This window comes from Panthera uncia, chromosome E1 (assembly GCF_023721935.1).
Source record: "Panthera uncia isolate 11264 chromosome E1, Puncia_PCG_1.0, whole genome shotgun sequence".
Lineage (NCBI taxonomy): Eukaryota > Metazoa > Chordata > Mammalia > Carnivora > Felidae > Panthera > Panthera uncia.
The window spans coordinates 60,530,502-60,551,608 of record NC_064814.1 but is presented as its reverse complement, the minus strand read 5'-3'; the positions used below and the strand labels follow the sequence as shown (position 1 = coordinate 60,551,608).

The window sequence follows — 21,107 nt, the reverse complement described above, 5'->3', positions numbered from 1 at the left end:
GACTTTTTAAAACTTTGAAGCCATTGCCAACATTGAAAAATCCGGTGGTTTCACATCAAAACGGGACTTCCCAGCTTGCCCTTCAGTAGGAACTCTGGGCCAGGGCCGAGGAGTAGCTGCCCCCTCTGATGGAAGCCGAGGCTCACTGGCCACCCCTGTCCCCACAACTCCCAGGTGTCTTCCACCAGGAGCACTCCACCCGCTCACATTCCTGAAGCATTTGAGTTTGCAGTGGGTACTGTGTGGCTTCGGTGAGATGGCCCTGTGTTCCCTAGAGCCCTCAGGAGGGTCCACAGATGCCCCTGGGGGGTGGTGCTGCAACCTAACCCTCCCTAAGGAATAGGACTTTGTGACAGGCCCCCAAGCTTCTCACCTCCCTGTCCAGTTGTTGCTGATGGAGAGAGCCCACACACCTACCTAAAGGGTGCATCCCTTACCCCAGTGCTGGGCCTGGGCTTACACATGCCATGCTACTACTCACGCAGAGGTTCACAGGCAGCTTCCAGGGGACCCCTTCCCCAGTTTTTCCATTCTCCCCTCATATGGCATCAAGGTATCCCTCCCCTTGCCCCGCTTAGAACCTGGTTCTAATGGAGTGTGGGGCTAGGCTTGGTCCAAGGGGGTCTCGGCTGCCCAGCCTGGGTGACACGGGCAGATCCAGGAGATCTGGACTACTTTGGACCAGTGGTGATGCCAGGATGTCTAGGTTGGTGGGTCTGAAGGGGAGAGATGCGCTGCCAGGGAGAGCCGGAGAACTCTTAAAGCAGCTTTTCCTGGCAGGCAGTACTTCCTGTGCTAATTGCAGGAATATTAGGAAAGCTGATGAGATTATCAGGCACCAACCTCTCCCTCATGTGACCTGGTATCTGGATCTTCTGGGACTTGGGCCTGGAAGTAGGGGCCCACTCTAGGCTGTAGACCTTCTATGACTTTGGGTCTGGGGCAGACCCCTGGACCTGGGCCAGAGCCCTTTCCAGTGGCCAGCCCAGATGCCAGCCCTGCCCCATACCGTGACAGCGGGAGAGGTGCCAACTCTTACCACCTTTGGTGGCCCTCTGCCAGGCCGGAACTATGTTCTGCATTCCAGACCCAGACCTGGCTTGGATCTCTTCACAAGGCCAGGGGTCAGGCCCGTGCCAGCTGTTGGCCAACCCTTGGGGCTGGGTGCCATGACCCCATTTCCTGCCCTGTGCCCGTGGACGGCTCTGCCTGAGGCAAGGAAGACTGGCCTGACCTGTTGGGGGAGCCAGCCCTGCCCTCCTTGACTTCCTGCCCCCGCGCCCCCCCAGCACCTGAGTCAGTGGGCTGGCCCGTTGGGGCTGACGGGGTGAGGGTGCAGGGAGGCCAGGTGGAGCATCTCGAGGAGGTCGGTGTGGAGCACGGATGAGCCGTCTGTGCCACTCACAGGCCCGTTCCCCAGTTCCTGCTAAGGTGACAGGGGCGGGGTGCCTCAGGAGTCCCTCCATCCCAATTGCTCTCTGACGGTGCGTGGAGTCCATCATTCTCATTTCTGCCCTCTCCTGTCCATCTCCACGTGGTGGTCTCTGTCCTGTCTCCCTTCGCTTGAGACATGCCATCAGCTTCTTGTTGCTTGTCCATTGGAGGGAGGCAAGATTCCCCTCCTCAGGTACCAGGCCGCGTTCTGTCTGGCCCCAACCCACCCCATCCTGAGGCTCAGCCCCTCACCATCACTGCCCAAGCCATCAGCCACATCGTCCTTTGCCCTGTTCCTTACGCCGTGAAGACCGTGCATCTGCCTACCACACCTGCAGGGCCTTTGCACATGCTGCTCTTTCTACTTGGAACCCTCCCCGCTTGGTTGATTCCTCCTTACCCTTTGGGGCATATGGAACACCCCCCTCCCCTGTGGCCAGGGTCTGGTATCCCGGCTCCCTGCTGGCTGTCCTCAGGGAACTTTGCCTTCACGTGTTTTGTGTGTTGGGGGGAGAGGGAGCTGCATCTGCCTCTCAGGCCAAGCTGTGAGCAACTTGAGGACAGAGGTGGGGTCTTTTGCACTCGCTTCTGGTCACACCTGCAGGCTGAGCCAAGGGCTGGGCATGGATAATTTGACAAGGGAATGAATGGGAATGGATGAGTGAGTGAATGAATGAAAGTCTTGTTGGGGCTGCTGAAGGGACTTGCTTCCATCCCCACTGGAGCCAGCATCAGCATGGAGGGCCATCCTAGGTCACACACCCACCTTGTCCCCCTGCCCACCTGCTCCCCCATAGAGAAGGCAATAGACCAGGTCAAGAAAGACAGTTCTGAGCCCGGCTCACCCTACCGGCTCAAGGTAATTAGAGCCCTTGTTACTCACAGGTGACCAGCCCAGAGCACTCCAGGAAGCCTTGGAGACACCCACGGCCCCACCCAGTTTCCCAGCCCACTCTGTGGCTCCCAGCAGGGTGGGGAGGGGGGGTGGGCAGCTGGCCAGATGGGGACAGGCGGGTGGGGTGGGGGAGCTTTGTTGCCTGGGTGAGGGTTGGATGCAGCTGCCACAGCTGGTGACCTCTGACCACTGGAACCATGATGAGGAAGGGGCTCTGTCTGAGGGTGAGTGGCAGCATTGGAGTGAGAGTCCAGGACTTCGGGTCCAGGGACATGAAACTAAAACCAAGAGAAGAAACAAATGGATGAAGGCACCTGTCAGAGTTCTCTTGGACAGTGACAGCCCATTGGCCACAAAGTGGCAGGGATGCTGGGGTGTATATTCCCAGCCACTGCCCCCTCCACGCAGAGCCCCACCTCAGGAACAGAGTGGGGACAGCAGGGATGCACTGTGGTGAAGGAGGCCCTGCTCCCAGCCCCTGGCTTAGGCTTGGGCACAGGGGCTCGAAGTCATGCCAAGGGAGGTTCTGAGTCTCTAAGATGTCATCAGGAGCCTGGGATAACTGAGGAGGTGGCCCCCAAACCTTTGTGCAGGCCTGGTGCGCCCAGGCCAACTGCACTGGGAAGGGTGTAGGTAGTCCCCGGTTCTAGCACGCTTACTCCTCTTCCCTGGGAACTCTGGCCTGATGCCCAGGTTGACCAAGGTGGGACCAGAGACAGAACGTATGTGGTGAGCCAGGGATGGAGCTTGGGACTGAGGTGTGGAAAGAGGGGCCTGCTCCCTTATGCCCAGGGTCCATACAAGTCCTGGGATGAAAAGGGTGGGCAGATGGAGGGTGGGCAGGGCAGGAAGGTCTCGGACATGGGGATGTGCTTGGCCTGTAGTCAGCACAAGGAGAGAAGAGTAGCCGGGACAGGCTAGATGCAGCTAGAGGGGCCGTCTCAATCCTAGCCAGTGTGGTGTGTGGCCTGAGCCCCTGTCTGGGGTCACGAGGCCCCCCCCCCCCCCCCCCCCAGCTGCCCCTCAGGCACAGTGGCTGGCCGCATCCTGCCTACCAGCCCTCTCTCTTAGGTCTCTGATGCCTCTCCTGGACCCAGACACCGGGCTCCTGGTCTTGGCAGGAAAGGTAAGTGAGAAGCTGGAGTGCCCACCCACATCAGCCCCCCAGGCGGCCAGGCCAGGCCCCAACCTTCGACCTAGCTGGCCTGCTGGGAGATAGCAGGATGCCCTCCACCTCTGCCAGGCTAAGTGGCCTTCAGGTTGGCGTGACCGTAATTCCCAAGAATGTCAGCTTTGTGGACAAGGCCAACAATCAAGCAGTGTTAGCTCACAGCCGGCGCTCTGTAAGCCCCGAAGCCGCCCTGTTCTTACTCCGTGTGCAGTGAAGTCTACCGAGGAACTCAGCCCAGAGCGCAGGGGTGGGAGCCGGTGTCTGATCTGGAGCACATGCCAGGCCACCAGGGCGCAGGTGGCGAGTGGCGCTCAATCTGGGCTCCTTTCAGGGTGATAGTCAGTTGTATTGCTACGAGGTGACCCCGCAGCAGCCAGCGCTGAGCCCAGGTAAGCCCTGTTCCCTCCTCCCCGTCCCCCTGCCTTCCCTCCCCCACCTCCCTGACTCTCTTCCCATGCTCCCCACCCCCGCATCTCCCCACCTGTCTTCCCATGCTGTCCCCCACAGTGACGCAGTGCCTCCTTGAGAGTGTGCTGAGGGGCGCGGCTCTTGTGCCCCGGCGGGCACTGGCTGTCATGGGCTGTGAGGTGCTCCGTGTCCTGCAGCTGAGCGACACGGCCATCGTGCCTGTCAGCTACCACGTGCCTCGCAAGGTGAGGGGGACCTGGGTGAGGGGCTGGGAAGGTCTAGGGGGCCTAGACCTGACTGGCCACGTACGTCCCCATCTGCCAACAGGCTGTGGAGTTCCATGAGGACCTGTTCCCGGACACCGCAGGCTGCATCCCTGCCTCCGATCCCCATGCCTGGTGGGTGGGGAGCAACCAGCAGGTAGGGGCCCTCACCCTTGCCCCCCAGCTTGGCTGGCCACTCCCAGCCTTCACCTGCCCCACGCATGACCCCACAGTCCAGCTGTATGAACTCAGCTGCCCTGTGTCTCCCTCCTTGTCCCTATCCCCTGCCTGGGACACCACGTTCTTCCCTCAGGTGCAGAAGGTTAGCCTCCACCCAGCTCGGCGGCCCCACCTCAGCTTCACTTCCTGCCTGGTGCCCCCTGCGGAGCCCTCCCCGGACCAGGCCCAGCCTGCAGACACTCCTGCAGGTGATGCGGATCCCAGCGTGAGTGCCAGGGCGGTCTTCCTTTCCTCTCCATCCTGCCACCATCCTGGTGCCTAAGTCAAAGCTGCCAAGTGTGTTCGCCTGCCTGAGGGTCTCTGAGCCTTTTGTAGTCATCATCAAGCATAACAGAGACAGAAACATGTGAAGCACAAACAAAGAACTTCATGCTGTTCTCCAAATTGAGCAAACACTTAAAAAGCCAGACTTTCACAGAAAAATCTAGGTTTCTGGTTTCTCTTGAAGTACTGGCAGATGTTAACCATACGGGGCCTGCCTGTTCTCCTACCAACCAGGAGTTGGCAGCTGCCACCCACTGTCCCCACCGTCTGAAGTTTAGCTTGCCCTGCATGTCCCATAGCCTGGGAGGTGGGGCCCAGAGTGATGACCCCAGTGCCCCTTTCTCTCTGGCCAAGAAACTGGGGGCCTGCTGGCTGACCCAGGGTGTTTCTCCCCCAGGAGGGCTTCTCTTCCCCTCTCAGCTCGCTGACCTCCCCCTCCACACCCTCCAGCCTGGGGCCCTCGCTCTCTAGCACCAGTGGTATCGGCACCAGCCCCAGCCAGAGATCCCTACAGAGCCTGCTGGGTAAGTGCATCAGGGCAGGAGCTAACCCAGTCTACATCTGCTCCCCTCCTGGTGGGGTCACCTGTCCTTGTGGGATGGAGTAAGTCTGCAGTAAGAGGGCAGCCTGGATGTTCTCTGGAGGCCTGGGCACAGGTCGTGCACCATCCTGCTATGATGTGAACAGGCAGGCCGGTGGGCTGGGCATTCTCATGTGGCTCCGTCCCTGCCGCCTGCCAGGCCCCAGTTCCAAGTTCCGCCATGCTCAGGGCACCGTCCTGCACCGAGACAGCCACATCACCAACCTCAAGGGGCTCAACCTCACCACGCCTGGCGAGAGCGATGGATTCTGTGCCAACCGGCTTCGTGTGGCTGTGCCCTTGCTCAGCAGTGGCGGGCAGGTGGCTGTGCTCGAGGTGAGAGACCCCACTCACATGGTGCCCTCCCAGGGCCTGGCAGGAAATTAAGGGCATTGGGTACCCACACCAGCTCACACTCTCTGAGCACAAACTATGTGCCAGGCACCTGCCAGCATCCCCTTTGATCCTCCCAGCTGTCCTGCGGAGATACCACTCTTATCCCCATTTTACAGATGGATGAAAGCAGTGAGGCACAGAGAGGCTTAGTGACCTGTCAGGTCACACAGCTGTGTAAGTGGTGGAGCTGGGATTCGAACCCAGGCTGCCTGAGCCCCAAGCCTGAGCTCTTTCCACCACTCCACACTGTCCCCCTCGCTTTCTGGGACGTCACAGTTGGCGCTTGGGGCTCAGAGCACAAGGCGGCTGAGGCAGAGAGCTTGGGCCACCCGGCAGTGGGGCATCAGCTGCAGAAGGTGGGGGGCCCAGGTGTGCTGCTTGCCCTGCAGACCCTGGGGACCGAGCTCTCCTGCCTGTTACTGATGGGCCTGCGGGTGGGGTTACCTCCCACAGCTGCGGAAGCCTGGCCGCCTGCCCGACACAGCACTGCCCACAATGCAGAATGGCGCAGCTGTGACTGATCTGGCCTGGGACCCCTTTGACCCCTACCGCCTCGCTGTGGGTAAGGAGGCTCGGCGCTAGGCTCAAGGGAGGGCCCAGGAGTGTGAATGAGGGTAGGGGGAGCCCAGAGGTCTTGGGCACAGCAGTGATGAGCCAGCACTCTCTTCAGGTGGGGAGGATGCCAGGATCCGACTGTGGCGGGTGCCCCCAGAGGGCCTGGAGGAGGTGCTCACGACACCTGAGGCCGTGCTCACAGGTCAGGTGGGCCAGGGTGGGGGCTGGGAGACAGGCAGTGGCTCCTGAGGAACTCAGCGTTACCCCCTGCCTCACCCCCAGGCCACACAGAGAAGATCTACTCTCTGCGCTTCCACCCGCTGGCAGCCGACGTGCTGGCCTCCTCTTCCTATGATCTGACCATTCGGATCTGGGACCTTAAGGCCAGAGCTGAGCGGCTGAGGCTGCAGGGCCATCGGGACCAGGTAGGACATCTGTGGGAGCAGGCGCCCAGCCACAGGCTGAGAGGCCGCCTCTCACATCCATCCACATCTGCCTCCAGATCTTCAGCCTGGCCTGGAGTCCCAACGGACAGTATCTGGCCACTGTCTGCAAGGATGGGCACCTGCGGGTCTATGAGCCCCGGCGTGGCCCTGAGCCCCTGCAGGTGAGCAAGAGGCAATGAGGGCAGCCTTCAGACCTGACTGAGGGTCCGCTGCTGGCCCTCATGTGCTATATCCCAACAGGAAGGCCCAGGGCCTGAGGGGGCCCGTGGAGCCCGCGTCGTCTGGGTGTGTGATGGTCACTGTCTGCTGGTGTCCGGCTTTGACAGGTGAGGACTCAGGACTGCCATCCCCACACCCAGACTTAAGCAACTAATTGTGTCCTTTTTCCCCAGACACGCATACACATGTTAGGCATCAGAAGCTGTTCCTGCTACTCACTTATTGGGTGCATGGATGGATGGATGGGTTGGTGGTAGGTTAGTGGATGGATGGGAGGGAGGGAGACCCAGAGGGATGAGAGCCATACCTACTGCCTGGAGCCCATGCCTGGCATGGACCGGGTGAAAAGCATGAAACAACCAAGCCTAGTGGAGAGGCCCGAGGGATGAGTATTTGGCACATTGGAGGAGGGATCAGGGAGGGCCTCCTAAGGTAGATGTCATCTGAACTGAGTCACAAAGGAGCTAGTAGCCAGAAATCCAGAGGAGAGGGCATTCAAGTGTGGGTGGAAAGGCTAGGAGGTTGACCAGCCTGGCTGGAGCAGAGAATGACAAGCAGAATATGGGGAGAGAAGTACAGACAGCAGGCCACAGTGGCCACGAGACCCATGCTGGTGGAGGATCGGAGAACAGCAGAGGGAGCATTAGTAGGGGATGAGGCCAGCAGGTTAGGCCACTGTTGCAGGAGACAGTAGTTCTGAGAACTGGATCAGGAAAGAGAAGGGACAGAGGCACTCCTCAGGTGTCGAAGCCTGACAGGATCAGGGTCCTTGCTAGAGTCCTTTCCCTGACTCAGGCCCCTGCAGCTCTAAGGACCTGCTTCTGCTCCTGGGGTCTCCCTTGCAGCCGAAGTGAGCGCCAGCTACTCCTGTACCCCGCCAAGGCTGTGGCCGGTGGCCCTTTGGCAGTGCTGGGGCTGGATGTGGCTCCCTCAACCCTGCTTCCCAGCTATGACCCGGACACCAGCCTGGTGCTACTCACGGGCAAGGTGGGCTGGAGCGTGCAGGCGGGGGTGGTGGGCAGGTGAAAGGTGGGGAGAAAGGCAGCTTTAGCTGGCCGCCTCACTCTTGCCACCCACACAGGGCGACACCCGTGTGTTCCTATACGAGCTGCTCCCAGAGGCTCCTTTCTTCCTGGAGTGCAATAGCTTCACGTCGCCTGACCCCCACAAGGTGAGCCTGTGCGCCCTCCCTGGTCCTCCTAGTGGGTGCGACACAGGGCTCCCCTGCCCTCTCCTGGCCAGATGGAGAAGTGCAGGGGCCTGTCGGGTCAGCAGGTCACTGGGCCAGGGTGTGCCCAGCAGCTGTCAGGAGCTGGTTGTTAAACTCCACCATTATTAGAAATTAAACTATAAAACCTTAAGTTATATGAACCTACAAGTAAATTACATTGAAAACCTAGGCAGTAAACATTCAATGTATCACTTCTTAATTATTTTCCCTGATTTTATGGTTTTTTTGTGCCGTCGAGGCTACTTACACCTGTGGGCTCTGCCAGTGGATAGACTAGATGCTGCTACCACACGTGTGTTCCCCATTCTGCATTCAGCAAGTCATGTTGGTGGTGAGAAATCACCGTGGTGGGTTTTTACAACATAGAAATGGGCTAGTCAGAGCTACAAAACGGCATTTTTCCTCCAGAGAGCTACATGTTAAAGATTTTTTTTAAATGTTTTTTTATTTATTTTGAAACAGAGAGGGAGTGTGTGCGTGTGTGTGTGAGTGGGAGGGGGCAGAGAGAATCCTAAGCAGGCTCCGCACTGTGTGCTCAGAGCCCGATGCCAGGGCTCGAACCAATGAACTGTGAGATTGTGACCTGAGCCGAGATCAAGAGTTGGAAGCTTACTGACTGAGCCCCCCAGGTGCCCCTCCAGAGAGCTAGTTGTTAAGCATCTGCTAGCACGCTCCCATTCAGGGATGGGCCTTGGTTCTGGTGGTCCTAAGTAGGGGTGTTGGCAGTCTGTGGGGGTGCAGGTGTCCACTCAGATCCCCCTGCTCTCCAGGGTTTCGTCCTCTTGCCCAAGACAGAGTGTGACGTCCAGGAAGTAGAGTTTGCCCGATGCCTGCGGCTTCGCCAGACCTCCCTGGAGCCCGTTGCCTTCCGTCTACCCCGAGTCAGGGTGAGGTTGGGGGCCTGACACCCCAACACCTAGTCCTCTTTCCCAGTACCTATAATTTTTCTTTTAATCTTTATATACATATATTTTTTTTTGGAGAGAGAGAGAGAGAGAATACGTGAGCAGGGGAGGGACAGAGAGAGAGAGAGTCACAGAATTCAAAGCAGGCTCCAGGCTCTAAGCTGTCAGCACAGAGTCCAACGCAGGGCTTGAACTCACGAACCGTGAGATCATGACCTGAGCTGAAGTCGGACGCTTAACTGACTGAGCCACCCAGGCGCCTCCCCACCCCCACCAGTCCCCATAAAAGGGGCTTTGGGGCCCGACTGGCCCTGTCACCAAACTATCCCACTCACTGCTCTTTAGGGTGCCTGTTCCCTTATTCTGCTGAGATTCTGAAACTGGCAGAAACCCCAGAGTGGGCCCCGGATCTTACCTTACCCCCTTCCGAAGGGATGCTGATGCACCTTGGGCCTCTGGTAGGTGCCCCAGGGTAGCCCCTTTGTTCTTCCCTACAGAAAGAGTTCTTCCAGGATGATGTGTTCCCAGACACGGCCATGAGCTGGGAGCCCGTGCTCAGTGCGAAGGCCTGGCTGGGAGGTGCTAATGGGCAGCCCCGGCTGATCAGCCTACAGCCCCCGGGCATGACCCCAGGTAGGCTGAGGAGCTGGGGGCGGGTGGCAAGTAGGAAGCAGGGAAGTGAGTGGTGGGGGGGGGGGGGGGGGGTGGGGGAGGGGGGGGAAAGGGCAAAACCAAAAACCCCCCCTCCCCCCCCCCCCCCCGCCATCTCCCTGGCACACAGAAACCTCTGATGTTTCGAAGGATGGGGTATTTGCATTTCCAGGCTCATACTCTGAGCCTTTTGAGGGCAGGGCCCAGGGTCTGTGTTTCCATCACAGTTCCCACCCCTGATGTGCACACATATGCTACATGGTGCCCACAGCAGCCTTGTGAACAGAGGGTGGGGCAGCTGTTATTACCCTCTCTGGGGTCTCCGCCACAGGATTCCCTAGGGAATGGTACCAAAGGGTTGGGCAAGGAGTCCTCACCGAGGGGATTCTCTGATGTCTGATTCCTGTCCCTGCCCTACCCCAGTGAGCCAGGCACCCCGTGAAGCCCCTGCCCGTCGGGCCCCGTCCTCAGCACTGTACCTGGAAGAGAAGTCAGATGAGCAAAAGAAGGAAGAGGTAGGTAGGCATGGGAGGGGGTTGACCAGTATGGCGCACACAGAGTCCTGGCCGTACCTGATGACTGCCCTTCCGTTGTCTGTACGACCCAGGCTGGGACAGGAGCCAGGGTCACACACCTCTCTCGATTGGGCAGCTTACTGGGGGAGACCTTCCAGAGCTCTGAAGTGGACCCATGGGGCACGGGACTCAGGAATCCAGGGAAGGGCAGAAGGAGGCCCCCCTCTGGCCTGGCCCATCCCAAACAGAGCCAAGGGTTTGGGACCCAAGTGCATTTGGGGCCCTGGTGCACATCTGAGCATCTGAGGCAGGGTGCAGACTCCAGTGCTGCGTGGCACAGAGTCTGTCTCTGGCTCCCTAATATTGGTCGAAGTGTATTTTTTTGTGAAAACCATCTCCTTTGTCAGGGCTCTGATGAAAATGGCTCTTTCACACTCTTGACTGGGTTCAAACTGTGAAGGCCTGTGTTCCTGGGATTAGCGGTCCTATTCTATTCCCTTGCCACCTCTTCTGTCCACTCTTCTAGCTGCTCAGTGCCATGGTGGCAAAGCTGGGGAACCGCGAGGACCCGCTCCCTCAGGACTCCTTTGAAGGTGTGGACGAGGACGAGTGGGTGAGTAGATGAGAGGGCCCTGGCATCCCCTCCGTCCCTCCCTCACCTTGCAGCCTGCGACACCCCCCTTCTCAGACCTCTCAACTCCCTCCGACTTGGTTTATCTCCCCAGGACTAGACTGCCCACCAGCCACCTCTGGCCTCACCTGCTGCCGCCACCTCCCAGAACCACCTGACGTGCCCGCTGCGCACCTCCGGTCTCCCCCTCAAACTGGAAGATGCCTCGTGGCCCTGGCACACCTCCTCCCCAAAGCCCTGACTTCTTTTGGGCCTTGGGCACTTCCAAGGCCTCTAGGTCCCGCTGCAACTCCCATGGATTGTCTGCACCTCTGCTTTCCCTGGGACTGGCTGCTTCTCGTCAGCTGCCTGCTAGCATGTGGAGCCAGGGGCACGGGAGCGCGGTGGGCTGGGAGTGCTGAGGGGTTAGTAGACGTCCCTGGGCTGGTCCCAGCCTGGGCTGGCTTTGCCCAGCACCTTCACTTAGCACGGGCCACATCCCATCTTGCTTGCTGCCCCACTTCCAGGTAAGAGCCTTGGGGGCTGGCCCCCTGCCAGGCCATTTGGCACAGCACCAGCCTCACGGGCCAGGGACCAGTTGCCCTCCTCCCCAGGTTTGAAACCAGGAGAAGGGGGACATCACGGAGCTGATGGCCCAGTTAAGGGCGGGGTGTGAGCCCCTCAGGGACTGGCCTGAATATACCCTGGATGTTTTCAGCAATTAAACTTTTCTGAGCTGGCCACCTCTTGTGCTGCTGTGGTCTCTTGCTGACTGCGAGAGTTCGGGGACAGGAGTATGGGTGAAGGCGGTTTGGCCCTGGGTTCCCCCTTGTTCCAGGCCTCACTTCGCTCCTCAGGCCTTTTCAGCTGCTATGAGTTGGTTCATTCATCCAACACATAGATACCCAACAGTGGTCTGGATGGTAGATACGGTAAGGGACAGGAGAGACCAGGCCTCTCAAGGCACTTGTCATTGTCCTCCTGTGCAGGGGAGCCAGACTGTGTGCAAGTAAGCAAACTGTGAAGAGAGACATAAAGAAGACAAATTAGGGGCACCTGGCTGGTGTAGTTGGTAGAGTGTGCGACTCTTAACCTCGGGGTTGCGTGTTTGAGCCCCATGTTGCGCATAGAGATGACTTAACCACAAATATATACATAAGGAAGACAAATTATGTGAAACAGAGCAGCGGAGGTACAGATGAAGCAGGGTGTTCAGTCTGAGAGGTGACCTTTATGCTGAGAGCTGAGACCTGAAGGTCAGTGAGCCACAGAGCCATGAGAATGTTTCAGACGAAAGTCAGGTGGCCACAGCACTGAGGGAAGAAAGAATTTGAAGAGTTGGAGGAAAGGAAAGGGCAGTGGTCCGGGACATAGCACAAGGCAGTCTGACTTAACGTTCATTGAACACCCATGTGTTGGATACCTTCCATGTGCCAGCCACCCTTTCTGGGTGCTGAAGTTCAAGAGTGGGGAAAAGAGAAAAGTCCTGCCCACCAGGGATCCACATTCTAGCTGCGGGAACAAGTTATAAACAATAAACATAAAGTACATGAATTATGCCTGGGTGGCTCAATCGGTTAACCGGCTGACTTCAGCTCAGGTTGTGATCTCACAGTTGCTGAGTTCAAGCCTCAAGGCCAGCTCTGTGCTGCCAGCTCAGAGCCTGAAGCCTGCTTGGGATTCTGTGTCTCCCTCTCTGCCCCTCTCCCACTCCTGTTCTGTCTCTCTCTCTCTCTCTCAAAAATTAAAAAAAAAAAAAAATGTTTTTTCTAAAGATGATTAAGAACTTCCGGGAAAAAAAAATAGAGGGGACCAAGAATGGTAGTTTAAGTCAGACACAAAAAGCCACATATAGTTGGATTCTCTTTCCAGGAGATGTTCAGAACAGACAAATCCATAGGGACGGAACAAAGATTAGTGGTGGCCAGGCGCAGGGGGATGGCGCAGGGGCATTGGTTGCTAATGCGCAGAGACTTTTTTTGAGGGGTTGATGAAAATGTTGTGGTGTCCTTGTGGTGATGGTTGCATAACTCTGTGACTATGCTAAAAAGCACTGAATTGTGCACTTTAAAATGGTGAATTGGATGGTGTGTGGATTTTATTTCAATAAAGCTGTTACTATAAAACAATGCAGGACAAGGTTCAGCGTTGGTAGGGGATTGGGGTGGGCCTTGTTGAGAAGATGACACTTGAGCAAGAACTTGAAGGAGGGGGCAGTGAGAGGTCCTTCCCAGAGTAGAGGGACCCTAGCATGAAACTTATTTTGAAGTTTCCTGTTTTCTTATATATTTGTGAGACTTTGGCATCCTACTCCTTATGTTCGTGGGGTGTCGTATGTTTACTGCATATCTTTTAGTACCAAATATTTTGGCAAAATCAAGGGAAGAAATCGCTCCGCATTTGACAGATGTATTTATTCTGTGACATCTGGCACGGCGGGTAAGGGCGAAGGGCCGGGGCGAAGGCCAGGGTGAGTCCTGGGACCGCCCATCGCCCGCCCATCGCCCGTCCCCGGTAGTCTTGCGAACCGGAGCCCGGGGCCGCCTCTGGTTCCGCCTACGGATTACGTCAAGGCACACCCCGCCCTCCGGAGGGAACAGTACGCATGCTTTGTGCGGCGTCACGCACGCGCTCTCTCCCTTGACCTCTGACCCGCCGGCCGCCCTTGAGCTGGGGGCCGCGGGGCCAGGAAGCAGCAGCTCACGACCCCGAGGCAGAGCGGCCACCATGGTGAGGCCCGAGATGGGCGCTGCCCGGGGGCGGGGGGGCCGTTTCGGAGCCGGGTCAGGGGCGGCGAGCTGCGGCCGGGCTGCGGGAGCCGCGCGCCCCCTCGTGCCGGACGGGAAGCGGGGTCCGGGGGCGTCGTACCGGGAGGACCGCTACGGGCGCTGGCGGCCTCGGGGCGACGGAGTGTCGTTTGGCCGGAAAGCAGGGAGGGCCTGGCCGGCCGCAAAATGTCCAGCAAGTGCGGTCGTGGGCTCCAGCCCATGTGCGCACAGCCCCAGCGGGAGGCTAGGGCCGACCCGGGAGCCCCTGCTTTGCCCCGCAGGTAGTTGGTGGTGTCGCCCTATTATTGTTCCCCTTTCGCAGCTGACCAAACGCTCTCCGAGACTTTGCCAAGGAAGTGGCAGAGCTAGGGCTTGAACCAGGCCCCTAGACACCGAAAACTGAGCGTTTCTGCGGTACCATTGGCATTTGGAGCCAATCCACAGACCTGGGCCACACTGGCTGCGACGGGTGCACCTGGGGACCCTATAAAAATGCATGTCCTGAGCTCTGCCCTCGGAGGTTCTGTCAGTTCCCCAAGGGATTGAGGCAGTCAGTTTGGGGAACCATTTCTTACTATTAAGTATTAAGGATAAGGAAGCGGCTTGCAAGTGCCAGGCCCTGAGCTGAGGCCTTACGTGGGTTCTCTCGTGTAATGCTTATGAAGTTCGTACTGTCACTGTCCGCATTTCACAGCTAAGGAACCTGAATTTCAGAGTTTGATTCGTCTAGGGTCATTCATGCAGCAGTGTCTGGTTTGGAGCCCGGTTACTGCCATTTTTTGAGGACCCACAACGAACGGTTGAACAGGGTCCTTCTCATTTGTGCGTGTAACTCTGAGCCACCCTCAAGAGCAAAGTAAAAGGTTGCTCTGGGGGAGTTTGTATCCTAAAGGAGGAATCAGGCAGGTCTGTGAAGTAGAACAGCATATTAGTAGGAAAAGATCGTGCTGTGGAAGGATAGACGTGGTAGGAGCCTGGGAAGGTTTCACTTGGGGGGATGGGGGTAATGTGTTTAGTGTTTTATTTATTTTGAGAGAGAGGAGACAGAGCATATGAGTGGGGGGGAGGGGGTGCAGAGAATCTCAAGCAGGCTCCACACTGCCAACACAAAGCCCCACAAGGGGCTCGAAACCACGAACCATGAGATCATGACCTGAGCCAGACGCTTAACCAGCTGAGCCACCCAGCGCCCCAGGCTGTGTTAAGTTTTGCAGGATGTTGGGTTTTGACAGTATCACGGTAATAGGATATTCAAAGTTAATGGCTCTCTTTTTTGGGGAGGGGTGGTGAAAATGTTCTGGAACTAGTAGTAGTCGTCCTTGCATTTTAGTGTATTTACAGAGCTACACGAATACTCTAAAAAGCACTGAACACTTGACAAGAGTGATTTGTATGGTGTGTGAATTGCGAGCTGCAGGCATTGGGGTAAAGAAGTCAGAGAGCTTGATCTAGAAGTAGGTGCGGAGAGAGGTGAGGGGAGAGAAGATCAGAGAAGTTGTCTGTAGCCAAAGCTGAGAATACCTGACTGAAAAGTGGACTGAATTTGTCAGCAGTGGCATTGGCAGAATTGTGTGCGTCTTGGGGGATAGCCGAAGCCCTCCAGCAGAGGGAGTGGTAGGCGTTTGGAAACCCCGTCTGGGGGCATGGCATTGTTGCCGACGGCGACCTGGTTAAGCGTCACGTTGATTCAAATACCAGTGGGCTGCTGTGCCGGCCATAGGCGGGGACCCCAGGCGTAGATGTTCCTGACTGCCCTCCTGCTTAGTTGTGATGCCAGCAGCTGTTAGCAGGGGTTCTGGGTGAACAGAGCCCCCCTCTTATCTCAGTGGATCCTTGAGAAGGGAGTGAGTCTCAGCGATAGTCTCTGCCCGCCAGCCCAAGAACCTGGAAGTGGGCTTTGAAGGGAACATTGCACATCGGTCTGTCTGAAAGCCAGGTCCCTTCTTGATGCACTTAACATGAGATAAGCCACATTCCCGAGTGTCCCCAGATGCTTTCCTGTGGCCTTCTGCCCACCCTGCAGAGCTTTGGTCCTTCACGGGGCTGTGTTCCTCAGATGAGAAAACGTATGTGTCCTCCACAGTGGGTTCCAGGCTTGGCGACCTGTGACTCTGATCTCTGCTGCTTACCCTGAAGTTTGGCCTCAGTCGGATGCCATGGCAGCTGGTTGTTCTGGCCCAGGGTCTTCGGGCCCAAGTGTCAGTGAGTGGACTCTGGGATGTTTTAAGACTTTCTGGAGGAAACCTCACCCAATGGCAGTCTTCTCCACCTCTTGTAGCTGGCAGAACTGTGAGCACATCTGACCCACAGCTGGCACTGGGTACTGAATAGGTGGATGAGAAACTTGGCTGTACTGCCTGGTCTCTAGACCACTGAGCACCAAACAGGGTCTGGTCCAGAAGCAAGGTAGCTGCTGGGCTGCTGTGAACCTGCCACTGACTGTCCGCTTGGTTTTATGTGGATTGCCTCCGGAGGACCTTGCAGCCCCCCTATAAGGAAGGTATTGTTCTCCCCATTGTGCAGATAAGAGAATTGAGGTTCAGAGACGTTGAGTAATTGGCCCAGGACCACACAGCTAGCAAGAAGACAAGCTGGGAGCCAGATGAGAGCTGCAAAGCAGCCCTCTCCCTCTTCTTCCATGCTGCTTTCCAGCTCCTTAGGAGTGTAGGCTGGCTTTTTGCAGCCTTTTCCTGTGAGGAATTAGTGGATCTATCAAATGAGTTGCCTTTTTGGGAAAAGCTTTGTTACTCCATAATGTCTGACCATTGTCCGGTTTTGTGAAACAGTGTATAATAAATGAAAACCAACATTTATTGAGTACCTATTGTATCAACAGGCTCCGTGCCAGGCAATTTACAAGTATTATCTCATTAAAGCCCTGTGACAGCCCTATTGTGTCCCCATTTTACAGGTGAGAAAACTGAGGCTAAGGGGACCTGAGAACACGTTAGGAGCACACAGCTGGGATTTGTACACGGGTGATCCCAAAGCTTGCCTGTATGAGCGCACATCATCCCCTGGAGATGCCCCCCACACGAACCTCGGTAGCCTCAGTGGACCAACCAGGCAGCTCCCTTGGTCAGTCAGGGTACCCTCTGAAACTAGAGGCTACCCCCACCTTTTCTGCAGCCATGGAGCTCTGGCAGCAGGAATGACGGGGACACCATGCCACTGTGGTTTGAAGCCTGCAGGGGTGGTTAGGAGGGCTGCCCAGTTACACTCTGAGTTTCTAAGGTTCGTTATTGAGCAACAGCCACCATCCCGGGCAGAGAAGTAAGTTGATGGGCAGTGAAGGGTGGAGCAGTGGCCTTGCCCCTAGGCGTGTGGCAGCAGGTGAAGGTGTGGTCTGAGGCCCGAAGGGTGTGTAAGCCGTCACCTACTAGCCTGTCAGCCTCACTGTACCTCAGACAGGGCCAGCCGTCCATCTGGGAACCTCCAGTCCCACTTGGGAAGGGCTTTGGGCCTGGACGGAGAAGTTGGGAGGCTTCCCTCCCTCCAGTGCACACAGTATTGGTCTTGACTCCTCCTTGCACGCAGCCCCGCCCCTCCCTTTGATCCCTGGAGAGAGCCTTCACTGAGCTTTGCTTTCTGGTGTGAAATAACAGGGCTTATGAAATTTCCATTTACGTGTGAAATCCAAACCCACTTCCATTTTTTAATTCCTGCTAATGTCCCAGAACCAACATCCCGCCCTGCCCATAAGGGCAAGTCCACTGGAAGCCACACAAAGCCATTTCTGAAGTCCAGATTCCCCTGGCATCTCACGAGCCCCTCTTTGGCCTCTGGGTTGAGTCCTTGATCCTTGTCAGGTTGCTGAGTTGCCCTCCCCGCAGGATCCTCTGTGAGGTGGGCAGCCTGAGGATGCCATGGCTTTGAGGACCAATGTCAGGGTTTCCTGCCCACGTTCCCCTTGAGTACTAGCCGTGTCCTTGGGCTCGTCATTAAACCCTGCTGTGCCTTGGTGGCTTGAGGTCTTGGGTTAAATGGCACAGTGCCTGGCACCCAGGCTCAGTTGATACTTGCTAACTGATAGAACATCTAATTACCGACAAGTACAAGAAAGAGTAAGGGAAACCACGGGCATGTGCCCCCTGAGCAGTGTCGGCCTGCAGTGAGCCCTGTCTGGGCCCTCTGCCCGCCCTCATTTGTACCATCGCACACACCCGTCATTTCCGGTGTGCTGTCTGTATCGTCTTTTCTCCATAAGGGCTGTACGTTTTCCCATCCCGGCCACCTTCTTAGTCTTCTCTCCAACGACCTTACAAGTCCCCTATGCTCTTGGCTGCTCCTGGGACGGCCTTTACACTTTTCTCCTGGTGGGCTCGCCCTGGTTCCTCTGCCTAGAAAGCCCCAGTATTCCCATCGTGATCCTCCCTGCCCTCGAAATCCAGCCCAGTAGAAATCTCATCTTTTTCCAATGTGTCCGTCTCATTCCTGAGGTTTCCTTCCATTGCTTTTCTATACTTCTGGTCATGCTTAATGAGGCTCTGTGTGCCCCTGTGGTGTGTTGAATCACGCGGTCTGGGAGTAGAAAACCACCATGCTGTGCCCTGTAGAGGCTCCCCCTGCCAGGCCAGGCCAGGCCAGGCCATGTACAGGAGCTCTGAGGGCGCCGCAGGGTTCCGTGTGTCCTTGTGCTAAGCAGAGCTTAGCCAACTGTGCTGGTGTTTGAACCAGTGGAGGAACCGGTGACCAGTCCTGTTTTCCCTCACCAGTTAGTTGTCTTAAATGCCTCCCTAGTGGGCTTTTTTACTGCTTAAAGGTGGAGCCTCTTTTTCTCTTTTGTTGTGTTGATTGCAACCTTCGTGAATAGTCTTGGGAGAATTGGGGTGGCTCCAGGCTCCCTGAGTTTCCTGCTAATAGAACAAAGGTTGGGACCTCCAGTCTCAGAAGCACTGGGTGAGTTAGTGGCAGTGGCTGGTCTGGGACCAGCCCCTGGTTCTGGCTCCAGGCCATAGTGTTGCTTTGGAAGCTTCTGTGCCCTGCAGCCCCTTTGTTTTAGCTGTTCTGTCCTCGGGTCTGAAGGCCAAGGGAGGGTCCCACTTGCCTCTGGGAACACCGTCAGGTCCACCCCAGCCAGCTCTCCAAAGAGCATCTGAAGCCACCCAAAGCAGAAGCCTTTTATCAAGGTAATTTGGAGTAAGTTGCCTGAGCTGCTGCCCTGGACTTCATTACCTCAGATCTCCAGAAGCCTTGCCACTCAGCAGCCATTTCCAGGGTCCCATCTCTGGAAAATGCAACCTGCTAACCAGGTACCTGCTTTGCCCACAGGCCAAATACCTGGCCCAGATCATTGTGATGGGGGTGCAGGTGGTGGGCAGGGCCTTTGCCCGAGCCCTGCGGCAGGAGTTTGCAGGTAAGTTTGAGTCCGTCTTCCCCCTGGGCTGGGAGCTCCTGCCCAGGTGAGATTTTCCTCTTGTGTATGGCCCCTCACCATGGGTCCATTGTGATGCAAGGACCCTCTTCAGGCTGACGTTCTGGCAGTCTGGGGCATTTCTAGGGGGTGGGGGTGGGGGTGGGGGTGGGGGTATTCTTGGACTTCCCAACATTCTCGTGAAAGGGAAAGCTGGTTGACTTGAACATTAAGGCAGGAATGGGCAAACTGGTTCACCTGACCACCTGTTTTTATAAGTAAAGTTTTATTGGAACACAGCCATACCCTCTGGCTGCTTTCAAGATTCGAGCAGTTGCAAACCCAGATTTTAATTGGTGCACAGAGCCTAAAATATTTATTCTTTGATCCTTTAAGAAAAAGTTTAGTGGATCCTGATTCTAAGGTCATTGAAAGGGAAGAGGTCACCTGAGCCACCTGCTTTGCTGGCCTAGGTAACTGATGGACAGCCAAGTCTCAACTGAGCTATTCCTGCCTCTTCACACCTGTGCAGCTTCACTCTGCTTCCCATTGTAGCCTAAAGCTCCCTAACTTGCTGTGCACTGGGGATGACAGGGCAGGGGAGAGGAGAGGAATAGAACCATCTTGTGGTCTAGGTTGGGGACCAGACCCTGCCCCTGTCCTTCAGTGGAGTAAATCTGTCCTCACTTCACCGTCCCCCACCGCCCACCCCCCAAAAAAAGCCACTCCTGGAGAAGAGATGTACCCTGTCCCTTGTGTGTGTCTTCTTCCGTGCCACCTGGCAGGCTGAGCTGCCCACTCGGAAGGCCCAAGGGGAACCTCTGGGCTGCTGAGGGCTGAGCACTCACCCATGTGTCTACATAGCCAGCCGGGCAGCAGCTGACGCTCGGGGACGTGCTGGACACCAGTCTGCAGCTGCCTCCAACCTGTCCGGCCTCAGCCTCCAGGAGGCACAGCAGATTCTCAATGTCTCCAAGCTGAGCCCCGAGGAGATCCAGAAGGTGAGGCCACTAGGCTGGCTCTGAGACAGGTCTTGCCTCAGAAGACCAGAAAGGGGGGGATCGGGCGGGAGGAGTCAGGCTACGAGGGTCTTGCAGAGTGAATGTGGCCTGGTGGAAAGGAGCAGGTGCTTGGACTCCTGAGTTACGGCAGCCGCTGTCACTCATTTGTTTTTAGGCCCAAAGCAGGCAGTGGCAGGGACAGAGCAGTTGTTGGTGGTAGACAAGCCCCTTCCCTCTGTGGGCACCTGTCCACCTCTCTATCCCCCAGCAGTCACATGGGCATGCGGGGCGGCAGGGTTGAACCCTTTGGCTTTCCTTCTTTGTCATTTCCTAGCTCCCCCTGCCTCTGTAACCCAGAGCCTGCACACCCTCTCACCGTCTCCCCTCCCCTGCAGAACTACGAACACCTATTCAAGGTGAACGACAAATCCGTGGGTGGCTCCTTCTACCTGCAGTCCAAGGTGAGTGCTCTTTGATGCCGGGAGGGGACAAGCCCAGGGCCCTTCTCACTGGGGGCGTCCCTCATTCCCAGGCCCTTCAGAGCTTGGCAGGCAGGCAGGTGTGCCGGGCAGTCCCTGTGTCCCAGCCTCAGGGAGGCCCCCCCTAGGCTGCCACTCCCTCTGGCTGCCTCAGCTCCCTGGGGCCCAGCCAGTTGGGCTGAAATGTCTGGGCCCTGTGTCACTCTGACAGTGGCCCTCCCAGCAGCCATGGCTGTGAGGGAACAGGACCACTGGCTGGTGAAGAGCAGGGTGTGCCCGGGCCCTGTCCCCCTGGGAATGCTGGGCACCCGTAAAGGAGGCACTTGTGTTTCCCAGGCTATTGGCTCAGACATGCCCAGGGCTCTGCAGGGACTCGAAGCTGGAAGGACTGCGAAGGGCAGAGGCCCATCCCACTCACTGCCCTGCCTGATTCTAACTCCCTTCCAGGTGGTCCGAGCCAGGGAGCGCCTGCAGGAGGAGCTCAGAATCCAGGCCCAGGAGGACAGAGAGAAGGAGCAGATGCCCAAAACGTGACCACTCAGCCCCTCCTGCACCCTGCCCACCACCTCTAATTTATAGCTCGGTAATAAATGTCTTTTCCGCATTTCTCAGTGCACACATCCACATTCCAGAAGGCAGACTGCTCTTCCTGCCAGCGGGGAGGGGGGAAGCCAGTAGTACCGCATCCCTGTTAACATGCCTTTGACACCCCACAGGGCTGGG

At 57.0% G+C, this 21,107-nt stretch overlaps 2 protein-coding genes across 3 annotated transcripts in view; both read left to right on the top strand.

Moving 5' to 3' along the window:
* CORO7 (coronin 7) overlaps positions 1-13,219 on the top strand; it is a 58,491-nt gene extending 45,272 nt beyond the window's left edge. The window contains exons 10-28 of one of the 2 annotated variants that reach the window (XM_049637423.1): positions 3,401-3,455; positions 3,832-3,889; positions 4,008-4,153; positions 4,236-4,328; positions 4,485-4,616; positions 5,073-5,199; positions 5,416-5,591; positions 6,105-6,213; positions 6,322-6,408; positions 6,489-6,631; positions 6,709-6,813; positions 6,893-6,978; positions 7,717-7,858; positions 7,953-8,042; positions 8,873-8,989; positions 9,505-9,640; positions 10,082-10,173; positions 10,700-10,786; positions 10,899-13,219. In XM_049637423.1, the coding sequence (XP_049493380.1) occupies positions 3,401-3,455; positions 3,832-3,889; positions 4,008-4,153; positions 4,236-4,328; positions 4,485-4,616; positions 5,073-5,199; positions 5,416-5,591; positions 6,105-6,213; positions 6,322-6,408; positions 6,489-6,631; positions 6,709-6,813; positions 6,893-6,978; positions 7,717-7,858; positions 7,953-8,042; positions 8,873-8,989; positions 9,505-9,640; positions 10,082-10,173; positions 10,700-10,786; positions 10,899-10,904 (1,987 nt within the window). In that variant the 3' untranslated portion in view covers positions 10,905-13,219. Of the gene's footprint in view, positions 1-3,400; positions 3,456-3,831; positions 3,890-4,007; positions 4,154-4,235; positions 4,329-4,484; positions 4,617-5,072; positions 5,200-5,415; positions 5,592-6,104; positions 6,214-6,321; positions 6,409-6,488; positions 6,814-6,892; positions 6,979-7,666; positions 7,859-7,952; positions 8,043-8,872; positions 8,990-9,504; positions 9,641-10,081; positions 10,174-10,699; positions 10,787-10,898 lie in introns of those variants that run through there. The other variant, XM_049637424.1, reaches the window with a different exon arrangement.
* PAM16 (presequence translocase associated motor 16) lies at positions 13,219-20,988 on the top strand. The gene is made up of 5 exons (XM_049637427.1): positions 13,219-13,513; positions 18,823-18,907; positions 19,769-19,905; positions 20,301-20,366; positions 20,832-20,988. Exons 1-5 carry the CDS (start codon positions 13,511-13,513, stop codon positions 20,916-20,918), a joined length of 378 nt encoding a protein of 125 aa, XP_049493384.1. The 5' UTR covers positions 13,219-13,510; the 3' UTR covers positions 20,919-20,988.
* The last annotated feature ends 119 nt before the right edge of the window (positions 20,989-21,107 follow it).